The 15,600-nt window shown below is 40.3% G+C and overlaps 1 protein-coding gene and 1 pseudogene across 1 annotated transcript in view; both read left to right on the top strand.

The window, feature by feature from the left end:
- The window catches only part of TRPM2 (transient receptor potential cation channel, subfamily M, member 2), a 117,382-nt gene that overhangs the window by 36,407 nt on the left and 65,375 nt on the right, over positions 1–15,600 (top strand). The window contains exons 6-8 of the mRNA XM_006898424.1: positions 292–464; positions 852–862; positions 1,784–1,842. Coding sequence (XP_006898486.1) covers positions 292–464; positions 852–862; positions 1,784–1,842 — 243 coding nt within the window. The remainder of the gene's footprint in view (positions 1–291; positions 465–851; positions 863–1,783; positions 1,843–15,600) is intronic.
- On the top strand, positions 9,660–9,953 carry LOC102845652 (annotated as a pseudogene).

Raw genomic sequence — 15,600 nt, 5'->3', positions numbered from 1 at the left:
GGAGGGACAGCACAGGAGGGGAAGACCCTCTATGAGGTGGATTGATTCAGTGACTGGGGTAATTGCGATGGGTGTGTCAGAGGCAATGCGATTGGCACAGGATAGAGCAGGGTTTAGAGCTGTTGTACATAGGGTCACTATGGGTCGCAAATGACTCGATGGCACTTAACAGCAACAACAACAACAACAACATAAGGAGCACCCTGGCTGACAGTGGTGGTGAGTTTATTCCCAGTGTTGACACCATGGTCCTTACCACGTGTCTGCCTGATTCTTGTCTGTTCATTTCAGGGCTGCTTTCCTGCTGAGTACAACCTGGATGAGGAAGGTCAGGGCGACCTCACCTGTCTGGACAGCAACCACTCACACTTCATCCTGGTGGACGATGGGACCCACGGCCTTTATGGGGTGGAGATCCCCCTGAGGACCAGACTGGAGAAGTTCATATCAGAACAGAAAAAACAGTTCATATCGGAGCAGAAAAAAGAACTAACATTGCAACAGAGAGAAGAAGAAGAAAGTGAGTGGGGTGAGCTGTCAGGGCACTCGATGGGAGCCATGGTGGCAGGAGCTTAGGACGTTCATTGAGGTGCCAGGTGGACATGTGTTAGATGTGCCTGCATCTCTTCTCTCATCATCTTTAACACTAGGTCAAAGAAAAAATGGCACTTTTGAGACAGACAAGGACAACTTTTATATGAGATAATCTCTGTAAGGGAAGAGGAAGGACTAGATAATGACAGGAAGGAGCAAGAAGGGCAGTCAGGCAAGATTGAAGTCCTTCTGAGATGCCTCCTCATGTTAGCCTGTGGCGCCCGACATTCCCTGGTGGTCCTCCACCAGATGAGCAGTCACGGTGGCTGCAGCAAAGGGCTTAAATATGTCACAGATGAAGAGGATGGCACAAAATAAGACGGGGCTCAGAGCTGTTTTCACACGGTCTCTATGGTTTGTACTCAACTCGACAGCATCTAACAATGACAAGCTTCTGTAAGAGGCGCTGATGGTTGCCATGGCAAGCACTTTGCTAAGGTTACAGCTGAGGCCAGTCTGTAGGGAATGTTTTATTTTCTTATGATAAGGCTATCCAGGCCCTGAGAGACTCAGGGAGGAGAGGGAGGTGAGGTTTGGGGTGCTCCAAGAGAGGCAGGTTTGGGAGACATTCTGAAGTTATTTAAGCAGAGCTAGAGCAGTAGGTCCTTGGTTCATAGTCTCTTCTGGAACAACAAGAGTGAAGGATGTACTGGGGTGAAAGAGTCCAGGAAATTTCAGTTCCCAGAAGTGCACTTGTGCTGAGACCCCTTTGCCCAGTGTGAGGAAAGTCACAACTTTTCAACGACAATCAGGTAACAGACCGTCCTAGCAGTTTTTCTCATCTTGGCTGTTGTTCTATTGTTGTTTATGTACTACTGAGTTGGGACCGACCTATTGCTGACCCTTCAGTGGGTTTTCAGTGGTAGTAAAACTCACACAGGAGGAGATTGCCCATGCTTCTCCAACAGGCTATTGTTATAGTGTGCTCATATTTTATAAATTGGAGCCTATCTCAGGTTTTGGTTTTCTGCCCACAACTGAAACTATAGAAACCTGTTAAAAGTGTTGAAAGCTACTTAATCCCTGCAGCACATATTCCAAGTCAGCTTAGCAGGTGACTAGGAAAGGCAGGTCTAGAACTGTGAGCTGGAGCTGGTAGGGGGTTGGAGAAGAGTGTCCTCCACACAGTGTGAGGGGGGCTTTGAACCCCACCCTTCCTAATTTAGGGTACAATGCTTTGTCCTAGAAGTGGCCATCAAGATCCCCATCGTCTGTGTGGTGCTGGAGGGAGGCCCCGGCACACTGAATGTGAGTACTGGCTGGACTGGCTGGGGACTGCTTGGGTCAGGGCCCATGTGCCAATGTTCTAAGGGATGATTGGCAGGAGGTGGCAGTGGGCTTTGTCCATTTCAAGATGAGGGAGGTGAGGTGACAAAGTGGGATAAGCAGAGACCCTGCTGTGTGGGGCCCGGGTGGTGCTGGAAAGTAGACGTGGCTGGGTGGAGTCGCCTGGAAGGTGGGCTTTAGAGGGGACTGGAGTGAGGATGGAGATAGCGATTCCTGGATTCTAAGATCCCTTGGGGAAGAGAGTAAAATTATTTCTATGACTCCATTACCCAGACTCCTCCAGGAGTGTTTTCAAAGTGAGACCATGAATAATCCATCCCCTACCCTCCACCAGATCTATATGACCATGATCAGTAGCCATAGCTAAAGCCAATTCCTCTGGTGACTTTAACACGTTACTAATGGACAGTCTTAGGGAGCATCGGTGGCGTAGGGAGGCAACTCCTTGGGAATCACACTTCTAACCCAAAGGTGGGCCTCCCTGGTAGTTTGAATCCACTAGCGGCTCTTCCTGTGGCATTTATAGGCTCACCAAGCTGCTGGAGGATCATCTATGAGTTAGTTCTAGACTAGACAGTGATGAGAATTGCTTGTCTTAGTCTCCTAGTGCTGCTGTAACAGAAACATCATAACTGAGTGGTTTTAAAATCCGGAAATTTATTTTCTTACCATCCACGAGGCTAGTGGTCTGAAGTCAGAGCCCTGTCTCTAGGGGAAGGTTCACTGTCTGTGGGGGGTGGGCTCTGAGGGAAGAACCTTCTTTTTTTAAAGTTTTTAAAAATTTTTACTTTATATTGCTTTGCTTACAAAGTATATATATATATATAGTTTCATGCTGTCCTTCATTCACATTGTGTATCATACCATTATTACACCATTGATTGTTTTATAAAATTAATCACCATTGAACTAGACCCATCATTATCCTGTCTTTCCAGATCTTTCCTATTGCCTTTACCTAGCCCTCCTTCCACCCACCAAATTGTGGGCTCTATGATACTCCCCTGCCCATCTTCACTCCTCTGTTCCTCCTCTCCCCTCCTTGGATCCTCTTACCTATTTTACTAGTTATCTTTCTATTTCTACAATAATAGTCTTATACAATATTTGTCCTTATGGGACTGAGTTAGTTCACTAAGCATAATGCTTTCCAGTCTCTCCCAAGGTATGTAGTAATTTTTAAAAATTGTTGCTCCTAGGGGAGCTCTGGTGGCCTAGTGACAAGAAGCTGCACTGCAATCCCAGAGGAACACGGTTCGAATCCACCAGATGCTCTGCCGGAGAAGGAGGCGCAATATCCTCCTGTACCAGTCAGATCTGATTTGACGGTACACGCACACAAAATAATAAAATAAAAAAAATACTTAAAAAAAAGGTTTAAAAAAATTGTTGCTCCTGAGTGCTGTGTAGTATTCCACTGGGTGAATATACCACACTTCTTGAATCCATTTGGTTGTGGTTGGGCATTTGGGCTATTTCATGTTCTTGTGATGATGCATAATGTAGCTATGAACATTGGCTTACAAATATCTGTGTCTCAGTTATAATTTTTTTGAGGTATATTCCTAGCAGTGAAATAGCTGGGTCATGTAGAATTTCTATGTTCAGCTTTTTAAGGAAATGTCAAAGTGCCTTAAACCATTTTACAATCCCACTAACAGTGTATAAGAGCTCTGGTGGCTAGTGGCAAGAAGCTGTACTGCAATCCAGAAGTGCATGGTTCGAAATCACCAGATGCTTTGCTGGAGGAGGGACAATCTCCTCCTGTACCGGTCAGATCCAATTTGACGGTACACGCACACAAACACACACAAAAGAGTTCCTATCTTTCCATATCCTCTCCAATATTTATTACTTGCTATCCTGTTAGACTTTGCCGCTGCTGATGGGGTGAGGTGGTATCTCAGTGTGGTTTTGATTTGCATCTACCCTATTACCAGTGATTTTGAGCGTTTTTTTCATGTGTCTGTTGGTCATCCGAATATTTCCCTCTGTGAAAAATCATTCTATGTCATTTGCCCATTTTGTAATTGTGTAATCAGTCTTTTTCTTGTGGAGGCCTTGTAGGATTTTCTAAGCTTTTGTTATGAGACTCTTGTCTGAAATGGCATTGCCAAATGTTTTTCCCCAGTCAGTAGATTTTCTTTTCACCCTGTTGGAAAAAAATTTTTTGATATGCACAAGGATTTAATCAGAAGAGCCTTCTTTAACTTCTGCAGCCCTGGATGTCCTCAGCAACTTGACAAACTTTTTGTGTCCCTTCATCTTTCCTTTTTGCACTTCTTTTTTCTGTGCTGCTCTTTATAAAAATTGGTAATGATCAGGTTTAGGACACACCCTATTCTGACAAGGCATCAGGAGTACAACAAAGAAAACTCTATGTGGCTTGTTGTTATGTGACTTGGAGTCACCTGCAACTCATAGCGACCCTATGTACAGCAGCTCTGAAGCTCGCCCTATCCTGAGCCAGTCTCACTAATTCTGACACACCAACCGCCATCGCCCCAGTTACTGTATCAATCCATCTCATCCGGAGTCTCCCTCTCCTGTGCTGTCCGTCCACCCTTCTAAGCATGTTGTCCTTCTCCAAGGATTGGTCCTTCCTGGCCATATGCCCAAAGTATGTGAGACAGAGCTTCAAAATTGTAGCCTCCAAGGAGAGACTTGGTTTCACCCTCTCTAAGACAAGATCTATTTGTTTTCTCAGTGGTCTATGGTATGTTCAAGACTCTTCTCCAGCACCACAACTGAAAGGCATTGATTCTTCTTCGGTCATCCTTAGTCGTTGTCCAGATCTCTGATGCATTTCTAGTAATTGAGAATATCGTGGCCTGGATTAGGTGTACCTTAGTCTCTAGACTGACATTGTTGCTTCTTACTATTCTGGAGAGATTCCTGACAACAGATTTACTTAGCACAATTGGTTTTTTTATTTCCTGATTGCTGGTGCCAAGAGTGTTGATTGTGGAGCTGAACAAGCTGTAATTATTAAGAACCTCAATCTCTTCTCCATTCATCATGTCAATTGGCCCAGTGAGAATCTTTGTGGTCTTGATGTTGAGCTTCAATCCACATTGCAGACTATAGTTTTTGACCTTCTGCAGCAAGCGCTTCTGATCCTCCTCAGTTTCAGCAAGTAATGTTGTGTCACCTGCATAACGCAGGTTATTATGCATGAGTCTTCCTCCAATCTTGATGCCACTTCCCTTCTCATAAAGCCCAACCTCCTAAATGATCTGTTCTGCATATGGAATTGCTTTGCCAACCCACTGGATGGCCCGCTATGAGTTGATTCTTTTGATAGTGTTTCTTTTCTTTTTTCTTAAAAAAAAAGGAATTATTTATTAATATCTTAAAGTTGAAAACAAAAAAAGAAGAAAACCAGAAAAAATATATTATAGCAACCAGTTAGAATTCTTTAAAGAAGTACATCACCAGATTTTTTTTTCCTCGGGAGCTGCTGGTGGACTTGAACCACTGACCTTTTTAGTAGTTGAACATTTAACTATACTGTGCCACATTGTTGTTATGGGGGCCACAAAGTTGACAATGACTCATGGTGACAATTTGAACAACAGATTCAAGCTTCGCCCTATCCTGTGCCATCCTCACCGTCTCTGCCATACTCAAGCTCATTGTTGTAATCAAGTGTCAATACATCTTGTTGTGGGTTGTCCTCTCCTTCGTTGACCTTTTACCTTTCCCAGCATGATATCTTTTTCCAAGGCTGGTCCCTCCTAATGACATGCCTAAAGGATGTAAGACCGAGTTTCACCATCCTTGCTCCAAGGAATACCCTGAATGCACTTCCTCCAAGACAGATTTGCTTGGTCTTTTGTCAGCCGAAGGGATATTCAATACTCTTCGTCAGCAGCACAATTCAAAGGCATTGATTCTTCTTTGGTCTGCCTTATCCATGAGACAGCTTTCAGATTCAGAGGAATCAAGTGGAAGTACTATAGCTTTGATCAGGTGCACCTTAGTCTTTAAACTGACCTTTCCAGTGTTATCTGGCCTTTTTTTCCTGTGATTTGAATGAAAGTTTACAAAGCATATTGGTTTTTCTTCCAATCATTCATGCATATTCTGTTCCACAACAGGGGTTATAATACACAAAATGTTTGATTTACCATTCATTCCACACTATCCTTCCTTCATTCATCATCTTTGATCAATTAATATTCTACTCCTTCCTTTCAGTTTTTGGTGGTGTTGGTGTTATGCACCATCGAATTGGAACTGATCTATAGTGGCCCTTCAGCAGGTTTTCATAGGCAGTTAATTGTGTGAGAGGAGATTGCTCATCCTCCAGCAGAGCAACTGGTGGCCTTGAACTGTGTGCCTTCAGGATTGCAGTGCAGCTTCTTGCCGCTATGCCACCAGAGCTTGATTTTCTCTACCTGTAAATCTTTCTGTGGCCTTTTATACAGTGATCTTATGCAATATTTGTCCTTTTGTGACTTATTTCACTGAGAATAATGACCTTTAGGCTGTTCTATATTATGTAGTGTTTCATGAATTATTCATTGCTTTTCAGTGTTGCACAGTATTCCGTTGTGTGAATGTACCGTAGTTCTTTACACTTTTAATTATTTATGGACATTTAGATTGCTTCTATCTTTTTTTGCTATGTGAGTCTTATAATTTCTTGACTGCTGCTACCATGAGTGATTAGAAGTAAAATGAAGTTGTTGACAACTTCAATCTTTTCTTCATCTGCCATGGTGTTGTCTATTGATCCAGTAATGGGATTCTTCTGTTCTTGATGTTGAGATGTAATCCACATTGAAGGCTGTAGTCTTCGATATACTTTAGCAAGTGCTTTAAGTCTTCTTTACTTTCTGTTAGCAAGGTTGTATTATCTACATAATGCAAGTTGTTGATGAATCTTTTCCAATCCTGATGCTGCATTCTTTTTCATATAGTTCTGCTTCTTGAAGTATTTGTTCAGCACATAGATTGAATGGATATGGAGAAAGGATAAGACCCTGATGCACACCTTTTTGTTTTGAAATCATGCGGTATTCCTTTGTTCTGTATTTACAACTCCTTGGTCTATGTGTAGGATTTTCATTAACACAATTAAGTGTTCTGGGATTCTAATTTTTCTCAATGTTATCCATAATTTGTTATGATCCACACAATCAAATGTCTTTGTATGGTGAAGAAAACATGAGTAAACATCTTTCTGATACACTCTGCTTTTAATCAAGAGCCATGTGAGATCAGCAATGATATCCCTTGTGCCATTGTCTATTCTGAATCAACCTTAAGTATCTGGGAGTTCCCTGCCCATTGACCATACCTGTTGCTTTAAAATAATGTTCAGCAAGATGTTACTTGTATGTGATATTAATGATATTGTTTGATAATTTCTGCACTCATTTTGGTGAGCTTTTTGCTTGGAATAGGAACAAATAGGAACCTCTTCCAGTCAGTTTGCCATGTAGTTGTCCTCCAGATATCTTGGCACAACCTGGTGAGAACCCTTAGGGCTGCATCTGTTTGTTTAAATTCCTCAATTGACATTCCATCAATTTCTGGAGTCTTATTTTTTGCCAATCCTTCAGTGAAGCTTGAACTTCTTGCTTTCTTACCATTGTTTTTTTATTATTATTATTTTTGTGTGCATGTACCGTCAAATCAGATCTGACTGGTACAGGAGGAGATTGTCCCTCCTTCCCCGATAGAGCATCTGGTGGATTCGAACCATGCGCCTCTGGGATTGTAGTTGCAGTTCCCTGCCATTAGGCCACCAGAGCGCCCCTGGTTTTTGATCACATGTTACTTCCTGAAATGGTTTAGTGTTCACTTCTTTTTTGGTACAAAGATTCTATGCGTTCTTTCCATCTTCTTTGTTTTTTAAATTGCTTTAGTTTTATGGTGGATAAACATTTGCTTTATTTAAACAAATATAAAAAGGAGCTCTTACGATATTGTATCAATATCTAGTCAGTTGTTCTCACAAGCCAGTAATACATTAGTAACTCTATTTAACTGTAAAACTCACTTAGAATTAACATACAGTATATGAAAGAGACTTCATAAAAGGAAGTATAACAGTAAACAAACATGGGAAAACATTGAACTTTATTATTCATCAATAAATGTAATAAATGAAGTAATTATTTTTGTCTATTAGCAAAGATAATTTTAAAAATGATATCCAAAGGGGAGATCTGGTGGCCTAGTGCTAAGAAGCTGCACTGAAATCCCAAAGGCATAGAGTTTGAATCCATCAGCTGCTACATGGGAGGATGATGGGTAATCTCCTCCTGTGCAATTAACTCTATCATATCCACAGAAATAAAAATTTGATCTTGAGTCTATCTCCCATGAATTTAAAAACCAACACAGGAACAGGTTTGAGACCTTGAATACAAAGACCAGATGAGCGGTGGAAAGATATCAAGAATATCTTTCATGAAGAATGCAAAATATTAAAAGAAGGAAGAAGGAGAAAAGACCAAAAAGGATGTCAGAAGAGACTCTGAATATTGCACTAGAGTGCTGGGAAGCTAAAGCAGAGAGAAGAAGATTTCAAAGGGAAGCTAAGGAAAACAAGATTAAGTATTATAATGAAATGTGCAAAAAGCTGGAGTTGGAAAAGCAAAAGGACCAAATTCACTCAGTATTTGTTTCTTAAGCTGAAGGAACTAAGAACAAATTCAAGCCATGAGTTGCAATGCTTAAGAATTCTATGGGCAGAATATTTAATGATTCAGGAAGCATTGTATTGTACAGAGTCATTGTACTAAAAAGAAGTACTGACACAGAAGAATTTCAAGAAACAAAATATGATCAAGAGGCAATGGTGATGAAGGAGGAAATTCAGGCTTCTCTGAAGGACTTGGCAAACAATAAAGCCCCAGGAGTTGGTTTTAATACCAATTGATGTATTTCAACAAACAGATGCTGCCCTGGATGTGCTTACCAAGTTGTGCCAAAAAAATCTGGAGGACAACTACCTGAACAACTGACTGGAAGAGATCCATATATATTCCCATTCCAAAAAAATGGTGACCCATCAGAGTGTGGAAATTATAGAACAATATTACTAATATCACACACTAGCAAAATTCTGCTGAAGATTATCCAGAAATGAGTGGAATAGTACATTAACATAGAACTAACAAATAAAAGCTGGTTTTAGAAGAGGTCATGGCATTAGAGACATTATTGCCAATGTCAGATGGATCTTGGCAGAAAGCAAAGACTATCAGAGGAATGTCTGTTTCATTGACTATGAAAAGGCATTAGGCTGTGTAGATCACAACAAATTATGGTTAACCTTGAGGAAAATGGGAATTCCAGAACACTTGATTGTGCTTATGGGAAACCTATACTTGAACCAGGAAGCAGTACTCAGAAGAGAGCAGATAAACACTGCAAGGTTCAAAATCAGGAAAGGAGTGTGTCAGGCATGCATCCTGTCTCAATACCTTTTCAATCTATATGCAGAACAGATCATTCAGGAACCAGAGCTTTATGAGGAGGAATGTGGCATCAGTATTAGAGGAAGACTCATCAACATCCTGTGTTATGCATATGACACAATCTTGCTTGCTGAAACTGAGGAAGACCTGAAGCGCTTGCTGCAAAGGTCAAGGACTGTAGTCTTCAACATGGATTGAAGCTCATCATCAAGAAGGCAAAGATTCTCGAGTGATGGTGGCTGAGGGAGATCAGGAAGTCTGTTGGTGGGCGGCTCGACATCCCCCTCGCCGCCTTCGGCCCCTTGGCTTTGCCTCCCTCACCTCTCCCACCCCGGGCCTGCGATGCCACAGTACTAGACCTGGGAGGAGTTCAGCTGCGCAGCAGAGAAGCTCTACCTCACCGACCCCATGAAGGCCCGTGTGGTTCTTAAATACAGGCATACTGATGGGAGTCTGTGTATTAAAGTAACAGATGATTTAGTTTGTTTGGTGTACAAAACAGACCAAGCGCAAGATGTAAAGAAGATTGAGGAATTCCACAGTCAGCTAATGCGACTTATGGTCGCCAAGGAATCCCGCAGTGTTGCCATGGAAACAGACTGGTTCAAACAGAAGACTGTCATGTTTAAGAAGTAAATGTCTTTTGAATTTGAGAAAGTTTTGGGACAGGAAGTACTTCACGTAACTGAACAAGCGATTAAAAAATCCGAGAGATCTTTTTTTTCTGTACTTTGGTTTTTAACGTTTACTTTAGAGAACTAGAGAGTGGTTATTTATTTTTGCACATGGACAAGATATACGTCTAATCTTAGGAATTCTTTACAGGTTATTTTATGTTGTGCAAAATATAGATTTATTTCTGTGGTAAATTTGTATCACTAAATTGAAAATGAAGTATCAGGAGAGGCAAGTTCTCCCTTAAATCTAATCTTTCTTTAAGAGAAAATGAAATATAAACAGTTTATTAGATTAATATTTCTTCTGGAGCATAAAAATTTATGCTATCGACTTAAAAAAGAAAATAGGGTCACTCGAATTAACTATGCACAATATTGTATCTAATTATATATGTTGTTGTTGTTATGTGCTGTCGAGTCGTTTCCGACTCATAGCGACCCTATGCATAACAGCCCTAAACCCTGCTCTATCCTGCGCCAACCGCACCACCTCTGACACACCCATCCCGATTACCCCAGTCACTGAATCAATCCATCTCATAGAGGGTCTTCCCCTCCTGCGCTGTCCCTCCACCCTCCCAAGCATGATGTCCCTCTCCAAGGACCCGTCCCTCCTGGCAACATGTCCAAAGTATGTCAGACGAAGCCCCAGAATCTTTGCCTCCAAGGAGTAGCTTGGTTTAATCCTCTCCAAGATAAATCTGTTTGTTTTCCTGGCAGTCCAGGGTACATTCAGTACCATTCTCCAGCACCACAGCTCAAAAGCATCCACTCTCCTTCTGTCCTCCCTAGTCATTGTCCAACTCTCTGATGCATAACAAGCGATTGTAAAGACCATGGCCTGTATCAGGCGCACCTTAGTCTCCAGAGAGACACTGTTGCTCCTGAGTACCTTAGAGAGGTCCCTAACAGCAGACTTTCTCATCGCGATACGCTTTTTTATTTCCTGACTGCTGGTACCAAGAGTGTTCACTGTGGAGCCAAGCAAACTGAAGCTGTGAACACTCTCAATCTCTTCGTCATCCAACCTGACGCTGCCAATTGGTCCAGTGGCGAGAATCTTTGTCTTTTGAGCCTTAGTCCATACTGAAGGCTGCAGTCCTTGACCCTTCACAGCAAGTGCATGAGGTCCTCCTCAGTTTCAGCAAGCAGGGTTGTGTCATCTGCATAACGCAGATTGTTAATAGATCTTCCACCAATCCTGATGCCACAATTCTCCTCATAGAGCCCAGCTTCTCGGATAATCTGCTCTGCATACATGTTGAAAAGGTATGGAGACAGGATGCATCCGTACATCCTTCCCAATTTTGAACCATGCAGTGTTACCCTGCTCTGTTCTGACTACTGCCTCTTGATCCAAGTACAGGTTTCGCATTAGCACAATTAAATGTTCTGGGATTCCCATTCTTCTCAGAGTCTATAGTACTCAATTATATCCAAAAGTAATTTTGAATAACAAGGATGCTTTACCATAAACCTTTCAGATTTAAACTCTATTTTTGAATAGAAGAGATCTGAGTACCATTGTGTGTTGAGAGGTGATTGACTGTGATGCTTTTTGGTGATCAGAACAACTTCAGTTAACTTTTATGGATTAAACCAAATGATGATCTCTAATGGACCAAAATCACCATATTACAGAAATATTAACTATATGTTTCCCATCTGTAATTTCTCAGAAGGCCAAGGGATGTTTGAGTCCTTGAGTCTTAAATCTCTAGGAACCTTTAAATCTCAGAGGACACCTCTGCCCTCGTCTCTCCGTGTGAAGCATGACTGACAAATTAGGGCTCTGAGTACAATATTTGATATTTATCTTTGTAACCTGAACTTTACCTACTAAATATAATCTTCACATATTGATTCCTCAAACAGGAAATGAAGGGACTACAGGAAAATATTTTTTTTTGTTAAGAATTTGTCATGTTGAGTAACATTTCAGTATTGGAAGTTCCATCATCAGTATGAATTTTGCTATGTCTCAAAAGAGGTCAGCAAATAAAATACTACATGAACACACACACACACACACACACACACACACACACACAAAAAGAAGGCAAAGATTCTCATCACTTCGTCGATTGGCAGCACCATAATAGATGGAAAAGAGATTGAGATTGTTAACAATTACAGCTTGCTTGGCTCCACATCACTGCCTTCAAATTTGGTGCTGAAGGAGAGTCTTGAACATATTGTGGAATGCAAAGAAAACAAGTACATCTCTCTTGGAGAGGGTGAAATCAGGTTTCTCCTTGGAGACTAGGATTTTGAAAGTCCTTCTCACATATTTTGGGCATGTGGCCAGGAAAGACCAGTCCTTGGAGAAGGACATCATGTTCAGAAGGGTGGAGGCATAGCGCAGGAGAGGAAGACTCTGGATGAGATGAATTGATACAGTAATTGGGGCTATGGAGATTGGTGTATTGGAATCAGTGAGACTGGCTCAGGACAGGGCAGGCTTCAGAGCTGCTGTACAAAGAGTTGCTGTGAGTCACAGGTGTTGACTGTTGTTAAGCGGATGCAGAAAGAAAGCACAGACACGAGGAACTGAATTCTGAAAAAGAGGAAGGCTAAGGCAGAGGTCCTCTCACAGCTTAATTCTGTGAAAAGGCCCCTTTCTTAGTCTCCCTCTGGTTTTTATTTTGTTTAAGCCAATAATTAAAAAAAAGATTCCTATTTCATGAGGCTATATTTTCCTTATACGTAAATGTTGCCAACATAACAGTGTGTAAGCTTAATCTTTTAACTAAGACCAAAGTTCAGACGGCATCTCCTCCAGTGGGAGGCTGGGAGGAACCTTCTGTTTGCAGAGGGCATCCAGCATCTCCTCCTGGGGGCTGGGCAGAATTCTCTGTTTGCAGAGGGCGCTCAGTCCTGACTGGACTCTGATCTCAGCAGCAGCCCGGCTATCACTATGCAGAGTTGTCCACATTTCTCCCTCTGTTGTTTAAACATCACTTAGTTGTCAAGGTAAATATAGCTTGTCTTCTTTTTTTCATTATTTTTTTCCTTTGACATTTTCCATCTTTGAAACAAAAACACAAAAATAAGAATTGTAAGACAAAACATGGTTATAGAAGGACTTAAAAAAATTTTAACATGATCAAAGGGATTAAGATTAGAGATTCCTTCATTTATTTCTTCCAGAAAATCAGTATTACTAAATTTTCTCAATTGTTCATTAAAAGTATCTTGAATTTGAGGTTGTAACTTTAATATCTCATCAGTTAAATTACCATGATTCATGATATGTTTGTGAACTTTATCCCATTGCCATTCAGTATAATTTCATACAACAGGGGTCACACAAAATTGAATAGTATCCCAGTCACATTTTTTTCCCCAGTCACATTTTAACTTCAGTTGTCTCTGTCAGTTAGTGATATGATCACCTATCACAACTACTGACTGTTCTAAATCAGTTAATTGGGAATCTAATTCAGAATCTATTAGTCTTTGAGATGACCACAATTTTTCAGAATCACTATGCCTTTGCTTGAATCTACTGTTTGAACACTTTGATGCAGAGTAACTCCAGCAGGCACTGTTATAGCCATTATGGCTCTGATCCCTAAACCAGTTGCAATTAATGTTCTGAAAAACCTCTTGCTTCTTTTTAATAACCGATTCACAAGATGCTCCAAAAGCATCAACTCAGGAGATGACTGCCATTTATGATCCAAATTAACAGGAAGCCATAATCCAACTCTCTAGATCTTAATATATACTCTCATTAGGTGGTAGAGAAATAGAATAATTTAAACAAATATACAGAGAACATTTGTCACAAGTCAAAGTTAAATCATCCATCTCCCATTTAGTAACTCCTTCCTCCCCCCTTTTTTTCTTTTTGTAACTCCTTTTAAGAAACAGAGTAATGGGGCACAAACTTGAATAGGTCGAGTCTCATTTTTCTTAAAACTTAAGTGTGTGATATAGTTTACAATATTATGAGAATAATTCCCAGTCTAGATTCTTGTATATTTTTAGGGCATTACCAATTATTCATAAATGCTTCTGATAAGGAAATTGCTGAAAATAAGGATATGGTTCTACTATACCAGTCCCATGCAAAGAGATGGTATTTTTGGCACTTGTAGTTATAATTGTGCCATTGCCTTCTCTGTACCATCTTAAACCTTTATTCCGTCCTTTCTTGTGAGCAGAGCCTTCAGGACTCCAATCTATGACACTTCTATAGGAGGTATCAACCAGAACTTGCACTTTTTCTCCTCTTCATTGTACCCATTGGATCCATTCTCCTGCAGATGACAAAGTAGGCATATGACACAGAGGACTATCAGGATGATGTGTGAGATTCTCACTAATGTTTCCTTGAAATCCATAACCTTGAAATATATAGTAGTGAGGAGTATTATTTCTATCAATTTTATAAACCCAAGCTTGTGTTGCTAATTTTAAACAATGACTCTCATGTTCAATACAAATAGGAAATTCTCCAGTATCAATGGTAACTCATGCCTTCTTCATTTGGTTTAAGAGGTTCTCTTACTATCATGAGGATCAAGGATCCATTGACTGTCACTATTATAAATGAGAATAGTAGTATCTGTCCAATGAACCATTTTAAGCAATGGTGGGTGTGTAATATATGCCCAGTAACTATGATTTTCTGCCATGCCTACTTGCCTTAATATAGTGAGTATAGCTAAACACAAATTCTCACAAGACATTTGTTGCCTTGTATTCTTAATCACTCCCCCCCCCCCGGCTTCTGCTGTCAGCTTCTTTATCTGGCCCCAAGTAAAATTCTCCACTTTCCTGGTCTCAGGTAGCAATCTTCTCTTTTATCGTTTCTTTATGGTCATCAGACTCATCCATTCCACTATTCCATCTTCATCAAAGTATGGCCTCTTTTGACTCATTTCATGGTTTGATGTTTCTTGCCGGGACCCGCAAAAGTTCTGTTCCTGCGGAGATGCAAGCAAATCTTTTACCTCAATGAATGACAAATCCCTTTTTCCATTCATTAGTTAAAGGTTCTCTAAAATATATATGCTGATTCAGCACTTTGATTGATTGTAATACCCAATGTCTTTCAGCCAGAGTTTCCCTTTTCTCATTAGAATTTTTTTAAAAATTAAAGTAAATAATGCTTTTTGTAAAATAGTTTGAGATGTTATTCATCCTATCCCATTTCCCCCCTTTTTGTTTTTTCAAAATAGTTTGTAAGGTCCATTTAGCCCCCTTTCTGTTATACCTTATCTTCAGGAATTATAAGGAATGCCAGTAATATGTTTAATGTTCTCTTTTTTTGAAAAATTTTTGTGTTTATTTTGCAATAACGTAATAACATATAATTCAGCCTGTTGAACAGAAGTCAAGTCAGTTTTAACTACTTTATAATCTTTACCGTTAGCATCTGTATAGTAAATATCTTGTTAGCATCTGTATAGTAAATATCAGCTGTAAGGGGTTAAGTTTTCACCTTTTCAGATAAAATCCAGTTAGTTATTTTAATGAATTGTAATTGTTTATTTTGTGGATATGAATTAGAAATTTTACCTTTGTAATTAGAAAAAGCATTTTGCTAATTTTCAGAAATTTCCCATAAATTATTAATTTTGAAAAGTAGTAAATGG

This window comes from Elephantulus edwardii, unplaced genomic scaffold (assembly GCF_000299155.1).
Source record: "Elephantulus edwardii isolate Elephantulus edwardi_28Jun2011 unplaced genomic scaffold, EleEdw1.0 scaffold00228, whole genome shotgun sequence".
Classification (NCBI taxonomy): Eukaryota; Metazoa; Chordata; class Mammalia; order Macroscelidea; family Macroscelididae; genus Elephantulus; species Elephantulus edwardii.
This window is presented reverse-complemented; position numbering and strand designations above follow the sequence as displayed.